We start from the raw sequence: 23,487 nt of genomic DNA, 5'->3' as shown, positions 1-23,487 counted from the left end.
TTTGACTAACATACATGGAACGATCAACTAAAATTTTAACATAACAACTTATATAGATGATTTCAAACTAAAAGAATCATTCTTTATTTATTTTCATCCAAAAATGAAGGGAAAAAACTAGCTTTTTTTACATTCATCCTCGAAATACTTGAAAAATCCCATGAAAATGGCTTCTCCTTCCTTCTCAAACACTTTCCGTCGGAATGGAATCTCTGAAACTCTCTATTAGAATATTAGAAATTCAAATTTGTTAGATGAAAATGGTGAGTTCGAACGGTTAGGGGAGTTTCGGCATTTCAATTGTGAGAAATGTGGGGAGTTTCGGCAAGGACTATTAAAAAGAAATTTTTACTTAATGGACTATGTGTGCCCTTTACATAATTTTCCCATAAAAGAATTTCAAGATCTTTTTTTTTAAAGGTAATTTCAAGACCTCTTGACAGACTTGAATATTATCTTTATAATTATAATGAGAGAAGCCGAGTAGAAGTGGTTTGGCACCAAAATTTGGATGTCATAAATGCCCCAACTTTTACATTTAAACTTAATATAATTAAAGTCATTTTGGTCAAAACCAAGAAATTACAATCCCATGCCTTTATATATATAGATTATTTTTATTATATAATATTTAAAAATCCTTTAATTAATATTTTAAATTAAAATAAGCCATTTTGGTATATGTGAATTTGCACATACCACCTTTTAGTTATTTAAAAAGTAAGTTTTATCAATTTTCCATAAAGAAAAAGATAATGATCTTATAACTTGTTGAGAAGCCACATTAACTATGGATGTGTACACTCATTGGAAAAAAGACATGCAGTTGAGGTTGAATCCATTTATGACAATGGTGTCTGGACTTTAATAGATCTACCAAATGGGTTAAAATTTACAAAAACAAATAGTCATATTAGATCTTGGTATAGTTAATGTGATGGACGATTTACATTGATTATTTGACTTGATTGGCACCGAAAGCAAGATAACTCAAGTTATTTTTATCTCAAACAAATTTGTTCATAATAAATTTTGCAATCTACCTAGGGATGTGCAAAATAAGTGTAGACACCCCAAAATTGTCCATGAATTTTCGGGACTTTGTAAAGCAGTAGTTCCAGAAGATCAATGGTTTCAAAGAAATTATGAATGAAATCTTTTTCAAAATAGAACACAAATCCCAAAACCCTAGACCTTTTTAAAAATCCCAAAACCTTGAAAAGACCAAGTCCAAGAACCAAACCTTGGTCCCCAGAAATGTCACCTAAAAACTCATCGAGACCAACCAGATCCAAGTCCAAACCCATTAGCCCAAGCCTTAATAGACACCCTAAGTCTAGAGTGGGCCTAAAAATTTCAAGACTGAACTCTAAGTTCGATCTTAAAAATGACAGGCCTACTGCTATATTAGCCCATTGTTTTAAAGCCTTACTTGAGACCGAATTTCAAGGTCAGTCTAAAGCTTAAGAGTGGTTAAAGGCATTCCCTGATAGTGTGTGTTGAGTATTTTCAAGGTATAGCCCAAACCATTTTCAATTCAATTATGTACTTATATCAGATTTGAAGTTGGCATTGACAAGGGTGGAGCCAGGATTTTCTGCCAGGGTGGGGGCAAACTATAGTTAATGGTCAATTCGATATTGAAGATAATTGGTTTTGTGTAATTTCTCATTAGTCTATGCAAAATGACCCAAGTCAAGGGGTAATGTCACCAGTTTAAAAATACAAGTTATCTCAAATATTCACCAAAACTCCTACATGTATGCTTGACCTAGATCTTCTCCAATAAACTAATGCAAAATAAGCTCATTACCCTCGTCTTCAACCTGAAATCAAGAAGCCTTTGATTTCTCTTCCAAAACAAGCCATCTTCAACCTCTTGGATAAAAAAGTTTCTCTAATTTTCAACCTTCAAATTAATCTACTTTATTCTTGAAATCTAAAAAAATAGGTTTTTCGAATTAGAAGATTATGAGATTTTTTTTTAATAGAAAATTTTATGATTTTTACAAAGGGTTAAATTGATGTTCAAAATGATGGATTCAAGATGAAATTTAAATTAATTTCCTATAGAGGTTGAATAGCTTGGAGAAAATGATTTTAGGGGGAAAAGTAATAAAAATTTAATGAATTTTCTATTACATGTTGAAAATGAGGGTATCTAGGCCATTTTTTGTTACTTTAGTAAAGAACAAGCTCAAAGGGGCATTGAGGAAACCTATAAATAGGGGACCATCTCCCAATTCTCCACAACCAAGAATTACATTTACATTTTTATTCTTTCTAAGCCCGTTCAAAGCCCTCCTTAGACTCTCCCTTCGTATTTCAAGCACCCCAAAATGCTCAAAGTTTTGGTTTCTGCTTGAATTCTTTGACTTCTCCAACCATTTTTTTAAGTCTTTCAATCCTAACTTCTGAGACACTAAAGCTTTGCTCCTCACATTTCCCAAATTCCTTGAGACATTTAAAAGTTGTTGAAATCTTCGCTGAACTCACAAGTATAAGTACTACCCAACATCATTTATACGTAGTCTGTCATTAATGTAAAGTTGTAGTGACTCTCATCCAATGAATTATATTGGAGCACCTCGTTGTCCAATGCGCACTTGGAAAGATCGAAGGAAACACTCAGTTGTGGAAACCTTAGTCCAGTTTTTCCAACCTGACATCCCAGAAAAGTATTGAATATCCTAATATCTTCTTTCGAATACTTGCACATGCTCTCACAATCCCAATCTGATAATACATATGAAACTAATGGACAAGCTTATAGACAAAGATTTGCATACCCCCACCGTTCAAAACCGTGATCAAAAGAGCAATCCAACAAGAAGCAAATATAAAAAACTTTAGAAGCAGGTCATCATAAAAAATAGTCCTCCAAAGGATGACAAAGAATGGGGCCTAACACCTTTTTTTTCTTTTCAGTCGAACTTCTTACCAAACTTCTAAACCACAAACAAGTTTAGAGACTTATTTATCTATGGGTGATTTTTCATACCCTTGAATCTTGGAATGGTGGTGATTCCATCGTACCACTTAGCTCAACAAAACCTTCCAAGAAAGGATAGGGATCCTGAATACGGTGTCCTCATCGAAAAAGAGGGGATTTACAAAAAGATGATAAGTGGATTTATTGATTTTGATGAAAAAGATAGTGATACAAATCTAAGTACTCTCGCTCAACGAAGTGAATGTGTTTTGATTACCAATTAAATACAAACAAACTGATGACGTATAGCTTTATTCTCTTCGAACTTCATGCTTGATTGATTAAGAAGGATTTTTTAGTTCTTAGAAAATAGCTTGCAATGCTTGATTTACAGCAGAGGCTTTAGTGAATTTTCCTATTTATAGGTTTCACTTTTAATCAATTGAAAAAGATACCTTGCTTCTAAAAAAATATTTTAAGATCTTCTTTAGAATTGGTGTCCTAGTATTATGTTGAAATGCTTTGCTTCTTCCTTGGAGGAGGGTGTAAACATCAAAATTGTAAATTGGTTATTTCATCCTTCCTAAATCATAATAAAATCCTTCGAAGTCATAAATAGATTCATACAGCGAAATTTAGTCCATTGATTGGGAATGGGCCTCTTACGAGTTGGTGTTGGTTTTCGGTAGATAAAAATCATGTCCAAACAAATCCATGTATTTGTATCAAGTATTGGGTCCACACCCCCATAAAATGGATTAGCCCATGATTAATCCAATAAACCCATAAAATGGGTTACGAGACATTGCCCTTCACAAACAAAACCACCTCTAGAGAAAAATAAGCTCTTGCCATTTTCCAAAGTCAAAACATCATTCAAAGAAGATCAAGCTTATGAGACCTTCTCCAAAGACAAAGCTCATAACCCCCTCCTAAAGGAAAATCATAATCGAGATACTATCAAACTCATACGCCCTTCACTAAAATTAAAGCATCATTCTCAGTCGATCAAATGTGAATAAAATTCATGTAAATCCTCTAAATAATAAATCATAAAACTTCTTGAGAAGAAAATCTTTCATCTTAGCCAAACAAGTTCAAGCCTTTAAAGAGGAACAAACCTCTACAAATACTCCATAAAATTCAAACCTAAAAGCCATTTTCCAAATGTCAAGAATCCTTTTTAGTCAATCAAGTGTGAAGAAAAGAAAGTGACACCATTATTTTCTTTGTTTTTTATTGTTAATGAGAAGAGATCACCTCGTTAAGTTGTATCACCATATTCATCACATAATAATAAAATCATTTCACATCTTATTTTGTCTATCTCGAGGTAGATCACAAAATTTATTGTCGACATAAGGCTTCTGAGCTTTTTCTTCCCCAAAAAGGAAGCTTAGGTCTTTGAAAATAAAATAATCTAATGTCATCCCAAATGGTCTAGTTTTTTGTATTCATACACCTAGGGTTAGGGGTGTACTAAATACCCATACACACTCGAAACTTGGCCTAGAAAACGTGCCCTAAACCAACTCGAACCCAAAATTTTGAATTGGGCCAAACTCAGCTTGGTTCGGTTACGGTTTAGAGTACTTAGAACCGGCACGAACCTGACCCATAATTTACCCGTACCCAAACCGGACCCTATGGTCAAAAATTCAAAAAAAAAAAAAATTTTGAATTTTTAACCCCCTCCCCAACTGGCATAAGACTATTGGGAGGGGGAGGGGGAGGGGGTGTTAAAAAATCGAATTTATTTATTTTAAATATATTTATTTATTTTAAAAATAATTTCTTTCTTTCTTTCTTTTATAAATACAACCCCTTCAAAATCCCTTTCGTCCTCACACAAATCATTGTCTCTTCTATAGTCACTCTCTCACTACATTCTCTCTAAATCTCTCAAGTCTCAAGAATTCAAATGTCACACCAAATCACCAATCACTCTCAATTTTTATTGTAAAAAATACAAAAAGTCTCAACTCTCATTCTCTCAAGAATAAATTTTTTTTTTAAAAGAAGAATCATTCTACCAAGCTTAGCAAGGAGATCGAATTCCAAGTCTATCAAAATTCAAAGCAAAGGAGGACGGTTGACAATGAATATTCGATTTTACCACGCGAATCTCCAATTTCAACGACGAATCTCCGATTTTACCACGTCAATCTCCAAATTTCTTTATAACTTTGATTAAAGGGAAATCTCAAGTTTGATTGTTTTAAATTCTAATTCATAAGTGTATATATTATCCAACTTTATTTTATTATTAGTTTTTAATTTTTTTATTTTTTATATTTATCTTATCAAATTAGCAATTTATAATGGATAGTCAAATTGATGATTACACAACTTATTTTTATAATACTTATTACGGGTCCCCCCTATTAATGATTATTAAACACATAATGACACTATGGGCACAAGGGACGATGATGAATCTAGTAATGTGCCCAAATCATCAAATCAATAATATAACCTAAAAAATAATAGACAATGGTCCAATGTTTAGCAAGATTTCACAATTAGGCAACATACTGAAGAAGATTGAAATGTAATTCAAAAAGGCAAATGTAATTATTATAAGAAATTATTAGCATATTCCAATGCACAAATAAGAACTAGTTTTTTATAAAACAAATTAAAAAAATTTGTCCAAGAAAATGTTAATCGAATATTTATCAAACAATATTAAGTAGTCAAGAAATGTCATTTCTAAGCATGTGGTCATATAGTCAAGAAAAAGCGCGACACGCTATCGTAAAAAAATTATACTAGAAGAAATGTCATTTCTAATTGTTGAAAAAGATAATTTTAATAAATTTGTTCATAATGCATTTTTTTTTCAGGTTTTGAGAGTTTTTCCAGAAATACCCTTAAAAGAGATGTAATAAAAATATTTTAATAAAAAAGAACAAATAAAATAAATATTACATATCTATCGGATAAGATTTGCCTCACTTCTGGCTTATGAACATCTATTCAAGGAATTCAATGTATGTGTATCATAACACACTATACATGTTATGATTGGAAATTACATAAAAGAATAATTAATTTTTCTCTACTAAAATAATGCATAACAGAATAATAATTGTTGAGGTTATACCAAATAGTCTTATAGAATATCAAATACATAAAAAAATGTACTATAAACTTAGATGATGCATCAATAATCTTGCTAGAGTACTTTGCCTTAAACAAAATTTATTTAATAATAATAAAATTTTAGAAAATTTATTTCATGTGCATTGCATTGCACATATATTAAATCTTATTGTTCAAGAAGGTATAAAATATGTTGGTAACATTATTGAATAATTTAAAGAATTTATTAAATGTTAAGATTATCACCTACCAAAAAACCGTTAGATTATCATCAGAGGCTCCTTATCATTGGAATGCAACTTATTACATACTAACGCAAATACTAAAATATAAGATGGCAATAAATAATTATATAATTGAAGCAAATCTCACATGAGTTAGTGAGGATGATTGGTTAGATGCACAAAATATTTGCAACTTTTTGCTAAAGCTACCAAATGGTTTTTAGGGGTTAATTATGTTACATTGAATGATTTTATTTACATAACTAGTATAAAGGGACTTATAGAATAAATTTGGGTAATACTATTGTTAATTATATGAAATTAAAATTTAAAAGTATTGAAAAAAAAGTTCATCTTTCTTTAGCATTTGCATCATTCATGGATCCCCGATATGAAACGACGGTTTTAGAATTTTGGCATTAACTTAAGGTCAAGGCTATGGAAGTCACTTAAAAAATTAAATTTAAATGTGAGTAACTTTTTAATTATTATGAACGTAGCTTAGGTGTAATTAGTTTTTCTTCTAGTACTAGTAGTGTTGAAGCTTCTTCTTCTTATGTTGCTAAATTATCAATTTTACGTCAATTATTACTTAGAACTAGAACTTCTATGAGTTACAATGTTATTAAGAATATGACATATTGGAGGTGTAGATACCCCATTTTACCTGGGCTGAACTCGAGAGCACTAAGAATCTTCCAAAAATGGGTTTGACCAAGGTGTTTTGAAAGAAGGCTCTAAAATAGCCATAAAGGGCATTTTCTAATGGGATTCTAAGCCTAGTCGTGGGTGACCCTTGGCCAGGTTATGTTTTGGCCTGGTTTTGCCTCATCCAAGGCCAGTGTTAATTTTTGCACAGTATAGGGGTGACCCATGGCTAGACATAATTCTGGACAGTCCCCAGCTCACCCAAGGCCAAATTTGTTGGGTAGTTACAAACCTATGTGGGCTCGAATGTACTTAGTGGAGAAGGTACTCTAAACTCCCTTCTAATTGACTTTTCTCCCAAGAAATTCCTCCATTTTACCTTCTTATCCCTTCATTAACCTTCTAATAATTCTCCAACATTGGTCTTCAAATAATTAACCAATTTTTCTAACAAAGACCCTTGGTTAAGTATTGGTCCTCACAGGAATTGAATTACCACATTAACCTGATTTTGTTTAGCATAAGAAGGGGTGATTTACTCTTGTGCCTATTGATCCTACCTTCAATTTAATAAGTTTTTCATAGGATTCAATGCAATTTGATCATGTTCAAGAGGTTTTGACTCTTTTATCTTACCTATAGAATCATCTAGGACTTGTACACAAAGACTAAACTATCCCTAGGTTATTGGAAACTTTATCAAGCTAAATGACATTATGGTCTAAAATCTTATCACCTATTTAAATGCCATATAGCCTAGTTCTCTAGGATTTGATCTAAAGCCAAGGTCTTTAAACCCTTTTAACGTCCCTTGAGAATTCTCTGGAACTTATTGTCTTTTATAATCATATCCTTTGATCATCATGATTGGTAAGACTCATAGGATTGTAAAAGGTAATCAAGGACTCTTTGATGAAGGGTATTTAGAGTTATTCCTTGTAATTTTAGTGAGAATATTAGAAACTCTAGGATTTAAGACAAGTTTATCCCCAATGGTCTCCCAAAAGCCTATAAATATGACCATCATCCAAGACAAAAAGAGGGGGAGCTCAAGTGATCCCAAAATTTTATCAAACTCTCTAACCACTATGTGAAAAAGGCCCATATTTGACGGTCTTAACCCGTCAAATTTTGAGAAATTTGACGGACCCTCCCATCAAATATTCTCTTGTAAATTTTTTTTTTGACAGCCCTGGACTATCAAATTATTGGAGAATGGACTTCAAAAAAAACAAAAAAAAAAAAAACCCATAGAGTATGACTGTCAAATTTAGAGGTTTAACAAACAATAGCATGGTCCTCTAATTCACTAATCACAATAAACGAAATAATAATAATAATAAATCAGAAAAAGAAAAAAATAAAAGAAAAATCATAAAACAAACTCCAAATTAACACTGATAAGAATCTCAAAAAGAATATCCAAAGCAAGGTCATAGAATCACAAACAAAATAGTTTATTTAAAATGGAAATTCACATCAACAGTAAACCAAACACCAGGATTATTTATTAAAATATCCAAACCTTAATTTTCATACTTGAAGAACACAACAGACAGACAGAGACAGACACACATAGAGACACCAACCCAAAGGGCTAAAACTTAAAAGCACCACTTACATCTTTACTCATCACCACCGCGCAGACGAATGACAAGGAGAAGAGTAGACTCTTTCTGAATATTGTAGTTAGCCAGGGTTCGGCCATCTTCAAGTTGCTTCCAAGGAAAGATCAACCTCTGCTGGTCAGGTGGGATACCCTCCTTGTCCTGGATTTTGGCCTTCACATTGTCAATGGTGTCGGAGCTCTCTACTTCAAGAGTAATGGTCTTTCCAGTAAGAGTTTTGACAAAGATATGCATTCCACCTTTCAAACGGAGAACCAGGTGCAGGGTGGACTCCTTCTGAATATTGCAATCAGCCAGGGTGCGGCCATCCTCAAGCTACTTTCCAGCAAAGATGAGCCTCTGCTGATCAGGTGGGATCCCTTCCTTATCTTGAATCTTGGCCTTGATGTCAATGGTGTCCGAGCTCTCCACCTCAAGAGTTATGGTCTTCTTTTGATTTGTTACTTCTCCATCTATCCACGCAACCTCCGAATCCTCAGCCCACACGTGTGAGCCGACGGCGATGTTAACAGGAGTTACCTGAATCAAGCAAAGATCCATTTGGTTCAGTCAAATATGTTAAAAGAAAACACAATGGTAATACTGACATTTAGAGCTGCAAATATTTGAACTATTTCACATAAACAACAATTCAAGTTTAATTATATAGGGAATAATGTTAAGCAATACTAACACTGAAATTGTGCTCAACACTATAACAGGTTTCAACCATATCGATCAGCTATAACTCCCCAAAGAACAGAAGTTAAAGCTCTTCCAAACATATATGAAGCTTCTACAACACATTAAACACATTATAAGCTTTGTATTATGAAGTATTCAAGTGAGATACCATCGTTAACACGTGCTCACCTACAAAACCAGCATAGATCCAATATCTTCTTCCCTTTCCGCAATATGAAAGTCTTGTATCTACAATGAAATTTACTTTATAGGAATATTTAGCACAAATTTGACATGAATATGGGCAAATTGACAGAAAGATAAGTGATGAACAAAATTCAATGAAGTAAAATACACACTTACCATGAAGTAAAGAAATGGAAAGAGAGATGAAATTGGTAAACCTGAAAATGTATATCACATAGAAAGGGAGGTTAAGGGTTAGACAGATCGAGTCATGACAACCCAGGCCACATAGGAGCTGGTTTCATTTTTTGTGATGTGGAGGGTGAGTTGATCAAGGCTGGCTATAGTTATTTGGGTTTTGGCTCGAATATAATAGAGAATATCACTTTTTTATGAGATTATACTATCGTAGATCATATTATTGGAGTATGACTAGTGCAGTTTAGCCCATTAAACATGTTCATGACAGGCTTTAAACATAGTTTACAAGCAATAATAATTTTCACTCACCGAATTTGACAAAATTTTAAACATTTACACATTTTTGCATTAAAGAACAAACAACAAAACCATTAGTAGTGAAAAATTATCAACACTCGATGGAAAACAGGGAAAATGTACAAGTATCAATGATTAGTAATTCAATAACAAATTGTGTTGATACAAATACACTAAGCAAAAGCAAAATAATGCTTACAGCAGCATGCAAAGCATCAACTGAATTTGAAACGAAAGGAAGCTGAGAGATATCAGCTCTGATCAAGATTAAGTTCCTGCAAGGCAACAAGTATTACCACATCATATAAAATCTAATAAACACAATTTTATCCTTAAAAAAAAGGTATTCCTACTAATAGATTAATCAAAACAACTTTCAGAAAAATTGAAGCTAGAACCTATATATACTGAGAAATGAATTCAAATTAGTAAGTTAAAGAGTACTCTTTAGGGAAGCCTTCTTCCTTCTTAATGAATTCATAGCACTGTTGTAGCATGTTCTCTGAGAAGTCTAGAGCAACAACAAGGTAAATGGAGAATGCATGAGCCTGTTTATACTCGGGGTCTGTAGATGCTCCAATTTGCATTACGTTATGCATCAAAACCTGCGATCAAGGAAATGCATTATTACACGATATATCAGCATACATAATAAAACAGGATCGCAACGTTTGCAAAAGATTTTATACTTACAGCGGATACAATAATAGCCGTTTGCCCAGCTTCAAGGCCATTTAGACCAGCATGAATATTGATAGAGTTTGTGCAAAATACCGCCAAAAGGCCCATGTATAATTTATATATCCATCCTGGTCATATGAGTAAGTAATTTAATCATTCATCAAAAAATAACTATAAACATCCAAAAAGATATATACCAATGTAACTTAATAGCCAAAAGGTGAAGAGAGCAACTACTCATCAAGTAATTTGAAACAAATTTTGTCTCATTTGACAGAAAGTTCATGTCCAATTCTCCAGCAAAAAGAGCTAAACACTTTCTAATAGCATGCCAGAAAAACTAGATGGGGAAAAATCAGAATAAGACTGCCGACAAGGATAGACAAGAAGCAATTGAGATACAAATGAGCTTGTGTTCCAATTGGAAAGAAACTCGATTTTTTAATAGGTAAAAGTAACTCAAAATGCTTCAAATCTGGAATCTAGGATACATCTCACACACAGAGAAACAATTCCTCTCTTCATTAAGTGTACCATACCCATGCAAACTTGAAACCAATCATATGATGGGTCCCAGAGGAGATTCCTAGTTTTACATAAAAATCAACATAATCCAATAAACAGTAACCAAGAAACCTCTCTCACTCTATTGAAAACCGTCCAAGGCTTAGATCCATAGCTCAGTTGGTTTGACACATTGCAAAGCAACTTTGAGGTCGTGAGTTCAAGTCTAGCTTACCCATCAAAAGAAAAAAAAATTGTCCAAAAAAGAGGTCAAACAATTTTTTTGAGAAAAAAACACTGTCCCCAATTATTTTTTTTTTCTAATTTGACTGGGATTCTCACCCTATGTCCACTTTTGCAGACGAGTGGATCAGTTGGCATCTGAAAACATGTTAAAGAGTTAAAAAACATAGAGAAGAAGAAAATCCTTACTGTCAGCATAGGCCAAAAGATCGCCTTTAGTTCCCTAAAAATGCTGGCTGGGGATTCGAAACGCAAGAAACCCAATACCATATAGTAGATGTTGTTCCAAACTGTCGCCCATGCCGTTTGATCAAACAAAACTTTAGCGAGAACCACCCACCAGTCCTGGAATGGGAAAAGAGCCTGAAAAGAAACATAATTTCCTTCAGCCCTTCCTTGGAAATCAATTTTTAAGTTCGATGTCTTTGTCCTCAATGTCAAGTCTATAATATATAATACATGAGATTTCTATGAAAGCCTGCAAATTGTTTTCTCAGTTCTACTGAAAATTTAAAGAATGATAAATTACCTTCTTCAATCTATTCATATCCTCATTCAGTCAATTCTCCCTTACCACCTTTGATTTCAAGTTAAAGAGAAGCAGTAAGCTGTTGATAGGAGTATATAGCTCATCATTCTTCTTGAGAGCTCAACAATACAATATGTTTACATTTGAAATGAATGAGTTATACAGAATAGTGTTAAGTAACCTTGGATTGAATCAAACAAAAATATTAACAACTAGCTAACATAAGAAATAATTAAATAGGCATAAATTTCTGGTATTACCCCCAATGGAATTTGAGGAATCTGGGACCAATATCGGATCAGACCCAAATCTGATCCAATAAGAATCGAATTGGATTCTTGTCAAAGATCTCAATAATGATCCAAGTCCCACTGATAAAAAAATCAAAATCATTCTTTTGAAGAAGAGCATAATCTTAAACATTCATAACAGAAAACGAGGGAGAAATCAACCAGGAAATAAGATAAAATTAAGCAACATTACAGCTCTAACATTATCATCAAGGGGAAAAATACGAAGCATCTTAGTACCAGTAATTATAGTTTTCAAACTTTTCAAGAAATCTCTAAGGCTCCCATTATGAGAGTATGGGAAAAGAACACATGCAATCATTTAACAAAGATGATATATAGTTACCATATATCACAACTATCCGTTAATTTTACATAATGACCAAAGACTTCTGACAAAGAGTTACTATAAAAGTCCAATGTGGACTTTTCTAAAGAATATTCAAGTTGAAAACCCATAGAATTGCCAGATATAGTGTTGAGGGGTCCACAAATCAAAAACACATTTAAATATTTATTTTCCTTTAAACATAATTCCTTGTGGTTTTTGTAATCATTATGGAATTTTAATTCTTTTCATGGATCCATTATGAAGTTCTTTCATTAACTCGGTTCTTCTAGAAACAGATAAATGAATAATAAATTTAAATTACGAACAAATCAGAAATAGAGTGGCCCCACACTTCCAAATCAGAAATGGTGTTTCTTTACACTACATTGCTAGTAAAATTATGAAAGATGTAGAGAGAGAAATAGAGGCATATAGTAATATTATGAAAGATGTAAAGAGAAAGAGAATTCACCTGATTCAATGACCATCAGATGTCATGAATACAGTTGTGATGATGATGATAGACTGATCTAAAGTGATGAAAATATGAGACGACGAGCACGTAAACTTAACAAGTAAATCGTTGGTTTATTTAACACGTAAACTTTACCTCTCTCTATTTCAATTAGAGTGCAGAATTATTCGAACAACAGAACTTGTTGTCACTCAAGAGAAACTTAATGAACTGCAGCGACAAAAGGATGAGAAATGTCGAAGATTTAAAAATTAAAAACATATCAACTAAATTAAAATCATTTTTTAAAATAAATGATGTTTAGTAGGTGAGAAATGTATTAAAATAAATGATATTTAGTAGGTGAGAAATGTACCTATGGTATCGTAAACCAAATCATATTTTTCTTGAATTTCTTCGTATTTTGTCTTTGTGTAATCGACGACTTTGTCAGTACCCAAGCTCTTGAAAAACTTCACCTTTAGAGTGCTTGTTGTGGAGACCACATTAGAAGCACTTAGCCAACTGAACAACCAACGTGCTAACACCACCAACTCCACGCACAATAAAAATGGTCTGGCCCTTTTTAAAACACGCGGTCTCAAAGCCTTCAATGGCAGTTTGTAGTGCTAGTGGCAAACTTGCGACCTCGTCGAATAACAAGTTTGCGGGTTTCAGTGCCACCAAGTTTTCCTCCACGATGATGTGCTCTGCTAGCGTCCCAAGTTGCTTTAACTTCCTTTTAGCGTTGAAATCTTGGATGTTTCCATAAACCTTGTCGCCAACATTAAATTTTGTGACAGTTTTTCTAATGACAATTCCAGCCATGTCACAACAAGGAACCACCTGCATCAATATCCCAACTCATTAATTCTTTAAGGCCTAAGAATTATATAATACATAATGAGATGTTATTTAATTTAGACCAATTTAAAGCGAGAAATTGAATTAAAACAGAAATGGGTCAAGCCGATAGCTAATCTTACAGCTCTATGTCACACAACCTTCATATAGGATTGCTTGATAGTATGATATTTGGCTTATAGACCTATAAATCATCCATTATGTGAACCCACAACTGCAACTCTAAAGCAATATTTCCCCCTTAGTGACCTTTGAGGCCTTCCAATTTGGAGTAATATAAGAGGGCAATGATGCATGTGTATGTGATGGAATTTTACAAAATTTAAGTTCAAAAGCAGTAATTTAACCTTTTAGGAATTAAAATGAATAGTACGCTGAAACAGGAATTTCACAATTTTTCTCTACTATTTTGGTAATTTCCTCCTAGTTTTAACATAGTTTTGGATGGGTTGGACTTCAACTGTGAGTGCTCCTAATAATCAATCGGGACAAACTACAACCATAGAACAAACCTCACCAAGGTTATGAACTACAAGCATATTATACCTAACTAATTTATTTTCATAAACGACTTATGTCAATTCGGTTCCAATTTGGCCTCAAACAGAACCAAATTGCACTATTGTACATAACCAAACCGTCTCAATAATATTTATTTTTCACGAATATATTCCTTTTTGAATTTATCTTTCTCAGTATTTCCATTTATCAATCTAACATCCTCAACTTAAGTAACTCCATCCTAAGAACATGATTTTTATTGCCCAATATCATATACTTCATTAAGCATAAAAGATCTAACATCAATCACACAACATTTCAAAAGCATCTCTCCATCTTGTCACCAATTTTTAACTTCAAGGAGGCTCATTTCCTTCTCCATACCCCCACCAACTACATACTAGGTATCCTAATTCGCAGGGTCAAAAATGATAATATGAAGCTTCTACCTCTTTTCTTTGTTCATCATCATGACTATCATGGTATAGCCTCAATGGCTAACTTGCCCAACACAAATCAATATCATATTGTTTCTTGATATTCCAATTATTTCATATATCAAAATCATTTTTCGATGAAGCACTTACTTAATGTGGGTTGTGGAGACTAGATAGTGTTGGAAAGCAAGTGAAAAATAAATTAGAAAATTCAGAATATCAATCTGAGACATGAGAAATGATATTTTTCCCCAAAATGTAAGACTTAGTGAACAATGGATTACCAACAAAATTGGTTCAAGAAAAAATAACATTTAGATTAAATTTCATTTTCCATGAGAATATTTTATAGAAAATTACATGATGCAAACCTAATAGCACCTTTCTGTTAAAAAAATAGAATTTCTTTAAAGAATAAATATTTTTCCAGAAAATTACATGATTTGAACCAAATATAACTAGAATTTTTCCCCCAAACTACTACTACACATTCAAGATGGAATCCAAAACAAAAACATTCAATAAAAAAACAATAATGCTGCAATTAAAACACCAAATCAATCTTTAAAAAATTACTTTTAAGATCAGATTTACAAATCACCATCATAAAAATGAAAAAAACAATTGAACCTTGATCAAGACAGATAAGAGAGCTGGAGAGAGGTGGGATTGTGAGGGACGATGTATTGGTTTAACAGATCTGGCTCCGACTTAGCTCTGAGTTCATGAACATTGATCCTTGCTATTTAGATTCACATAAAAAATGAAAATCGTATCAAAATAAACAATGATTAAAACCAATTCAGAGATCGAAGAGTTCGTGGAATCATAAACCCTAGATTTCATTTTCAATAAACTGAACAACATCATGTATCTACCAACCTGAGAAATCAAAAGATCACTTTAAGGCTCTAGTTTACTCTAGATCTCATCTTCACTCCATCATTTTCAATGTTGAGAGATCGAGAGATCAGATACAGAAAGAGACCGATCAGATATAGAGAGAGATGTGATCGAGGAAGACAAATAGAGAGATATTTTCACAATCAGGAGAGCTTCTCACGAACTAGATGAGAGAGTGAGAGGGAAGAAAAAAAAAACACAGAAATTTCTCACAATCAAGTAAGCTTCTCATGAACCAGAGAGTGAGAGAGGGGAAAAAACGCAGACAACCCAGAGATAAAGAGAGTGTGAGATAAGGTAAAAAAAACACAGATGAGAGAGAGGGAAATTTTTTTTCGCAAATATTCTTTAAATTTCGTGGGCTTCTGACCGTCAAATTTAATTTGTAAAATTCGTCGAGCCAAGCCCAACAAATTTTTTCTCTAATTTTCACAATTTTCACCTAGTGAACCTACCAAAATTCTGCCCAAATTCCCTCAAGAAGCCTAAATCAATTAGAAAATAAAGAAAAAAAGAAGAAGAATGAGATACCAAGGTGGAAAGGAGTTCATAGCTTCTATTTTTTTATGTAGTTAACCCCCTCTCATTTGTCACTTCTATCTAAATCCCTCTCTGTACGTTTCAAGCACATTTACTTTAATTTTCTTTCAATTTTAAGCAATGTAGACTTGTCGATTTCTTAGTTTAAGGATTGAAGGTAGAGAGCAATCCCTCTTAGTGAGGTAATCTCCCCTACTAAGTCATTAATAAGCTCTTCAAGAGCATTTAAATTCCTACACTTTATTTTAAGTCTTTTAAGTTCTTGCAATTTACTTTAAGTAATTTGTCAATTCCTAGATTAAACTTTGCTAGTTTCTAATAGCTAAGGGAAAAGAGAGTAATCCTTCACCTTATTGAGGTAATTTTCTCCTCAAAAGATTATTAATAAGTTCTTCTTGGAATACTTATGCATACACACTTGCACACACTACATCCATTACTTTTAAAGATGTTAAGAGTCAAAGGTGATGATCTCCCAAGATTCCCACCTAACACTCTAAACCAACACAAAAATAGTCTCAAAGAGGACAAAACTCATGTATATGGTCCCTAGTTTTTCCATATTAGTGTTCAACTCATGAACACTTCTTAAAAGCAAAATAAACAAAAATATGTTGTTAAGTGAGTACATAAGCCCTAAAAAAGCTTTGGGGTTCAAAATGGTAGAATCCAAGTGGATTCCCACCAAAGTCCCAAGTTCATAAAAAATTCTAGCAAACACCATTTTCCATTTTTAGCTTTCTTACTAGTTCAATTTTTCAATTTTCTAAAACTAGACTATAATCAATTTTCTTTATAACTTCCTATACTTTCAAAACTCACAAACATGGTTTCTAATCTCACCTATTATAACCATCTTTGGATGCGAAGGACAAAGTGCCTAACACTTTGTTTGGCCCTCAACCGTACCTCCTTACCTTAGTTCTCTAGGTAGATCATTCCCCTCTATCCTTTGAATATGTGAGTTGCATACACCCGAATTTGATTGAACAAGCCCGATAGATCATTTGAATCTAGTGTTAAGGATCAATTCGAGAGGATTTCAATCAAACAAAGGGACCCACTTAAATCAATCAAAATTAATCAATCAAGTGATAAAAATGGGTTTTGCCTGGTCATGTAAACCAAATGGCCAAGTATAATTATATCTGGCTATTTGGCACATATAGCCAGACCATTTGTTGTTGTGACTTTTCTTTTGTGGTGCACAGGTATAAATTTGCATTGGCTCTTCTTGAAGAAGGGCGAAAGGTAATTCTTTCTGGCTATTCCTTGCATAGGGCCAAGTCAGATAAGTTTGATTTTTTTTTTCTTCTAATCCCTTCTTAATTTCTTAAACACTCATGCTTTAAATCTCTAAATTTCTCATCACCTAGATGTTTTGGTAATCTCCATTGTTCCCTAATCTTGACTCAAAGTCACCTTTGGTCCCAACTTAAGGATAATTACCTCCTTTAAACTTGGTTTATTGAGACTCATTAGGGTCAAATCACCCTTTTACTCTTTCACTCTTTTTTAAGAATCAAAGAGATTCCATGACATTCAATGTAAATTTATCAAATTCAAGGACCTATGAACATTTTATTTAGTCTCAAGAAGACTTTACAACTTGTGTGCAAAAAACACACATATCCCTCAGTTGTTAGAACCCTATATAGGTAGAAGGTCTAAAATATTGAAAACCTAAACACCAAATTTATAATACCCCAAGTTTTTAATTTGCATATCGAGGACACCCAAATAATGAAATTTTGAAAAAATCCTGAAAGTTGGACCTAGGATAGAAATTCTCAGATTTTATTTTGTTCACTTTTGACTAAAACTAACTTTTCTATTGGATTCAAAATGACCAAAAACTTACTTTAGCCTATAAGCACACTCAAATTTGAGTTCGGATACAAAATCTTGGATTTTTGTGTTAGATGAAACCCAAAAAGGTAAATTTTTGTTTGAGCGGAATGGAGTACTCATTCCTCAATTTTTGAGCCCAAAAAGTCAAAATACCATCAACAATAGAAATAAATTAAAAAAATACCCATTTTACCCTCAAGTCCTTATAAATAAAAGAACTTAAAGTTATTTTATTTCATTCTCTTCTCTCCAATGACCCAAATCCCAGCCACTTGAGAACTAAGGGTTTCAACCCTCTTCTCTTCTAGATTTATCATGAACAAGCCATCGTTGAGCCTTGGTGAAGGAAAAAAAGTTTTCTACATCGACAAGTTCTACAAACTCACTATTGCGACACTTGATGACTGCATCAGAAGTGGCTAAGAAGGGTCTTCCTAGGATGATTGGAACATGAGTGTTCGGGTTAATAATCGGTTCAGTGTCATAAACCATGAAGTAAAACAAAAAGTAAAAATCTTTGACTTTAATGATCGCATCCTCTATTATTCCCTGTAGACACCCCATTTTTGCACTTGCCTGATTAATCAACTCGTCAAACCGATTGCAACGGTTCCCAATGATGGATGATTATTCCAATGCTTTATTTTGTTACCAGATATGTTTCAGAAATCTGGATGAGGTATTTCGAACTGACAAAATTGTAGAAATCACGCTACGCTAGGAAAACACGACTCCAGAAACATAGAAATCATCATTTTTCAGACAAAAAGAAGTTTCACGATAAAAATCACTAAAAATTGATCAAATTACCAAAATACCCCTAACATCAAAACAACCCTAGAGCCTATGTTATGATTAGGAAAACTCATTCAAACACATAAAATAATAAATTGAAATCAAATAAATCATTTCGCCAATTTTCACAGAATTCGATAAAATTACGGAAATACCCTTCATAAAGTTCACAATCATTTCTCACAAAAAACTTCATAAATGACACAAACCAATATTTCCATTGAATTCCTTACGAAAAATTATTTCTAAAACATCCTAGAACATCGAAAATTGACTTAAAACGCGAAAAATCCTCTTCGGGAACAAAATGATAATTTCACAATTTTCATAATTAAAAATTTCAAAATTAATAACTAAAATATTAAATAATTAAAGTGAAACATTAATGAAATTAATTTAAAATTTTGAACTAAAAAAAATCGATCAATTATGATCTCAGGTAAAATTGTTGAGGGTTCGTAAGATATTTCTTTAAGGACCCCTCCATTTGGGGTCCGAAGAATTAAAGATATAATAGAGGGAGGTTCTCCAAAAATTAAAGTCAACCAAGTAAGACTAAAGTCAAGGTGTTAAAGTTAATCAAGTAAGACTAAAGTCAAAATTAAAGTCAATTAACTAAGACTAAAGTCAAAATCTTAAAGTCAATCAATTAAGACTAAAGTCAAGGTATTAAAGTCAATCAAATGAGACCAAAAGTTAAAACCCTAATAGAGTTCTAATTAAATAATAACTCTATTTAATAGAGTTCTAACTAAAATATAGCTCTACCTAACATAATTCTAATTAAAATACAATTCTACCTAAAACAATTCTAACTAAAACACAACTCTAACTAAAAGAATTATAATCAAACACTAATTCTATCTAAATCAACTCTTAAAAAAATCTATAAATAGAAGTGCTCACACCCTATTTTCGTATTAAATCATAAACCCTAGGAAAAGTAGGTCAAGAAGCCTCCCCAACCTTCTCAAAACCCTAATTTTGAAGTCCTAACTCCTTACCTAATATCTATACATCAACTTTAGCTCAAAAAACACCCAAAAACCCTTTCAAAACACCTTCAAATCTATAAAAAAAATCAGAAAACTTACAAATTTAAGAAGAAGATACCTCAACTTAGAGATCAGAAATCAAATCCGATGACGGGCGAATAGCAAGGAAATACATACGTAGATACTCTTCGTTGGTGCTGAGGGAATCATTGTAATCGGCAAGGTAACTTTCTTTTATATTTTTTTATATAATTATTTGTTATTTTTTATCTATTTTTCAATGTAACCGATTTTTGGGAAGAAGTAGAGACCGGCACTTGTCGGGAGGGGTTGGTGCCTAATACCTTCCAACCCCTTAACGTGATCTCCAGACCCTTTTTTTTCGTAGATTAATAATGTTTACCTTTTTTAGAGTCAGTTTGGTTCCTAGACCGTAATAACTAGGTGACGACTCCCAAACCTCAAAGGTCAAAAGCGGATCCGCGCATCCCGCGGATCGAGGGTGCTTTCAGTGGCGACTCCACTGGGGAACATTGAGGATCAAACTTGAAAAACCCCAAGTATTGGATCATTGCTAAAACGACCTGGACTGTTTTTATTTTTACTTATTAGTTTGCCTGTTTATTTTATTTTATTTTTATCCTTCTTTTTTTCATTCAATTATTGATTTTGTTTTTGGATTATGGATATTCTGCTTTTGCATATTATCATTTTTTTTATGGTTCAATCAAAAGTCATTCAGAATGACCCTAAATAATGCGGGATTTCAAAAGAATAGTCTTATTGAGGATGAGATAATGGTTTTTGGACCATGATTTTTTTTACGCACGTGAATATATTTCGATTAAAAATTTCGGTGTGTGCTTGATTTGGTATTTGACCATTTTCCTTTTAAAAAAAATATTCATAAAATAATTGCTGTTAGGAATAACAAAGTTTGTTATTTGATGGTCGATGTGCGATGTACCCTTCAACAACATTTTCTATTTAGTTTTTTTTTTAAAGAAAAAAAATTTAACATGCTGTCCATTGGCAGCAAGGAAAAAACCCAATAAAAAGCTAGTTTTTAAGGTTTTGTTAAATGTGGGTGTGCCCCTAATAAAAAACTGATTTTAATCACCGAACACTTAATGTATTTAATGGGATGAGTGGTGTGCCATTATAAAATTTCGTGTTTAGTTTTCTTTTATCTTCTTCTCAATTGAGAAAGAAGAAACAGAAGAGGAGACAACAACGTCTCCTCCTCTCTTTCTCTCTCTCTCGGTCTGTTATTCTATCTGTGTGGAATCGAAGCAAACTGAGCATCAGCAATGGTTTTCGGCCTACTTCAAGCATTTTTAAATTAAATCCAGAGAAGGAAGAGAAGAAAAATAAAAGAATCGGAAGGAGGAACATGGACTGGGTCTGATAATGAGGAATACACCCCAAGTACAGAACTGTTGGACGATAAGGAAGAAGAATATGGAGGAGAGGGGTTTGATTTTTTGGCTTTGAGAATCTGAACTTGGGACTTTCACCCTCATCTCGTCAAACATCTCTTTCTCTTGACCATGTCTAGAGCCCGAGTCAGAGGGCCTGTTTAAAGCTTTGAATGACTCCTATACCTTTGAGCTTCTAAGACTTAAATGCTCTTGAGCCGATAGAATCGTCGTTGGGCTCATTCCAACAACTAGAACAGATTGAAATGATGTTGGCCTTATTTGCCTATTCACCTTTTGATTGACTCTGTTGTCTCTAACAATACGAAATTCTCGGTTGATTCCGGCATCAGAACCCATGTGAGCTGTATTCTCTTTCTCTTTATTTTTATTTTTCCTCTTTACCTCGTATGATGGATCTCGGTTCAATAACGTCTATACTGTTTCAGTAGAATCCATATTTGTTTGAGTATCACATAAATATCAGAGACAGAATGATTTCTAACTACTCCTTTTATGGATTGGATCATTTTTCTTATACGAGCAAAGAGAATCTTAGTTTCAACTTCTTATTGCGAACCTACGACCATCTCGGTAAAGAAAAGTGAAACTAAAACAGTAAAGAACATGTGCTGTTAAGCAAAAAGAAGAATGGCAAAGAAGTTGATTGCCTTCGTGTTTCATCTGGGACTGTTGGATATGATCAGATCTGGATGGTTGAAGATGATATCATAACTTATGAATCTTGAACCGGCGAGTTAAAAAAATAATAATATCAGTAATAACGCGGATTTTGTAGCATTGGGAAGTAGCTTGGTTACTTGGATGGGTCCTGTGGACAATCTGATACTACATAATTTATTCTTCTTTTTCTTTTTCTCTCTCTCTCTCTCTCTCTCTCGGCAGCACAAATTGCTTCTAACCTTATAAAATCAAATCGTAACGTGCGAGTTGGTGTGGTGATAGTATTTTTTTTTTGGGTCATGTTCTTCATTGGTAATAGTTTTTGTTTTAAAAAAATAGATGAATAAATAAATAAAGTTTGTGTTAAAAAAAATCAATTTCTTTGAAATAAAAGAGAATTTTTTTTTCTAAAAATAAAAATAAAATAAAAATAAAATAATAAGTTTTTTTAATAAAGAAATCCCTACCTCCAATATCATTCTATTTGATATTGATTGAAATCTTTATTTATTTTGGGGTTACCCATAAATAACCCTTGATTGGATCATAAAAAAATATAAAAAAAAGGTGTGCCTATTGGAGTGATTGGATCTGATCAATTATCATATGCTATGTTCAATTATTGATTTACCATGATTTATGTATGCAGGAGATGCGCATGTTTTAATTTTGAATTGAACCATATTGATATGTTTTAATCTTTCTTGACTAATGTATACCTTTGCTTGTATGGTTGAATTGGACCCATGGGCCCATTTGTTGGAAAAAGGCCCCGAACACACTCCACTCTGTTTTGCACACACCACTAGCATATTTATATTATTGCATTGCACGTTGCATGTCCCTTATAGCCAACGTGGCACTAGTGCGTGACCCGATTTCTTCGGAGATGCGACGTCATTCATGAAAATCACAACTCCAGTCACGTACCTTAGGGTATATCAAACTGGGGCATCAATACCGCTTGATCAGGTGATTCTGAGAGGTATATTGATGCACCCAAGCTGGAGCGACCTGAGCCTTTGACCTATTGTGAGCCACATAGTCACATGTCCCGATTGCCAACGTAGTACTAGTACGTGGTCGGTCCCCTCATGGGATGCCAAACCATTTATGAAAATTACAACTCTTGACTCATACCTATAGGTATATAAAAGATAATCTAAGTATATCAATTGCACTTCTTAGTCAAAATCGGTGCCTAAACGAGATCTTGCCCCGCTGTACCCTACTGTACGAGGGGGATAGACTACGTCTATTCTAGACGAGAGGTATTTAAGTGGGCCCTTTCTCAGCATCATGCGCCACCTCTTAACTGGAGATCAAACTGGCTATTTTTGGCTTTAGCGAAGTAAATTGAGGTTTTAGATAATCACCTATACGGTATATCAAACTAAGTCACCACGTATCGAGAGGTATATAGGTGTATTTGGACAAGGGTGGCCAGATAAATTGCATTGCATGTAGTAAACCTAGAGTTTAGGAGCCTTCCTATAGGTCATGACCTAAACTAACTATGGGTATTCCCGGGTTGCTTTATTCAATCCAACCAACAGGTAAGTGGGCGGATCGATCCAGACTAA

General features: G+C 33.4%; 2 protein-coding genes and 1 pseudogene across 3 annotated transcripts; all 3 read right to left on the bottom strand.

Moving 5' to 3' along the window:
* Positions 1–8,385: 8,385 nt before the first annotated feature.
* On the bottom strand, positions 8,386–9,078 carry LOC147381854 (polyubiquitin pseudogene; annotated as a pseudogene).
* Positions 9,079–9,182: 104 nt separating this feature from the next.
* LOC147381853 (uncharacterized) lies at positions 9,183–11,950 on the bottom strand. Of its 2 annotated transcripts, none has more exons than XM_086429881.1 (6): positions 11,842–11,950; positions 10,578–10,693; positions 10,329–10,489; positions 9,564–10,159; positions 9,390–9,449; positions 9,183–9,312 (listed from the first exon to the last, which is right to left on the bottom strand). In XM_086429881.1, exons 2-4 carry the CDS (start codon positions 10,671–10,673, stop codon positions 9,976–9,978), a joined length of 441 nt encoding a protein of 146 aa, XP_086286007.1. In that variant the 5' UTR covers positions 10,674–10,693; positions 11,842–11,950; the 3' UTR covers positions 9,183–9,312; positions 9,390–9,449; positions 9,564–9,975. The 2 variants fall into 2 exon arrangements, with proteins under 2 accessions (XP_086286007.1, XP_086286006.1); XM_086429880.1 differs by lacking the exon at positions 11,842–11,950 and adding an exon at positions 11,502–11,671.
* Positions 11,951–13,423: 1,473 nt separating this feature from the next.
* LOC147381852 (2-methylene-furan-3-one reductase-like) lies at positions 13,424–21,580 on the bottom strand. The gene is made up of 2 exons (XM_086429882.1): positions 21,407–21,580; positions 13,424–13,762 (listed from the first exon to the last, which is right to left on the bottom strand). The coding sequence occupies exons 1-2, from the start codon at positions 21,578–21,580 to the stop codon at positions 13,424–13,426; spliced, it is 513 nt and encodes a 170-aa protein (XP_086286008.1).
* Between the last annotated feature and the right edge of the window lie 1,907 nt (positions 21,581–23,487).

Source organism: Akebia trifoliata, unplaced genomic scaffold, assembly GCF_017979445.1.
Source record: "Akebia trifoliata isolate Shusen 1 unplaced genomic scaffold, ASM1797944v1 Contig00215, whole genome shotgun sequence".
NCBI classification, from domain to species: Eukaryota; Viridiplantae; Streptophyta; class Magnoliopsida; order Ranunculales; family Lardizabalaceae; genus Akebia; species Akebia trifoliata.
Note: the sequence above shows the minus strand (reverse complement) of the source record. Positions and strands in the feature narration are given on the sequence as shown.

What these genes read in the sequence shown, in the direction of transcription:
- LOC147381853 (XM_086429881.1), bottom strand. Translation starts at nt 10,673, where the DNA reads ATGGGCCTTTTGGCGGTATTTTGCACAAACTCTATCAATATTCATGCT. An exon ending in CGGCTATTATTGTATCCGCT is followed by an intron (nt 10,490 to 10,577) that starts GTAAGTATAAAA and finishes CCTTGATCGCAG; the next exon opens with GTTTTGATGCATAACGTAAT. An exon ending in GAAGAAGGCTTCCCTAAAGA is followed by an intron (nt 10,160 to 10,328) that starts GTACTCTTTAAC and finishes GTTGCCTTGCAG; the next exon opens with GAACTTAATCTTGATCAGAG.
- LOC147381852 (XM_086429882.1), bottom strand. Translation starts at nt 21,580, where the DNA reads ATGGGTTCTGATGCCGGAATCAACCGAGAATTTCGTATTGTTAGAGAC. An exon ending in TAAGTCTTAGAAGCTCAAAG is followed by an intron (nt 13,763 to 21,406) that starts GTATAGGAGTCA and finishes ATATTGATGCAG; the next exon opens with GTGGTTCCTTGTTGTGACAT.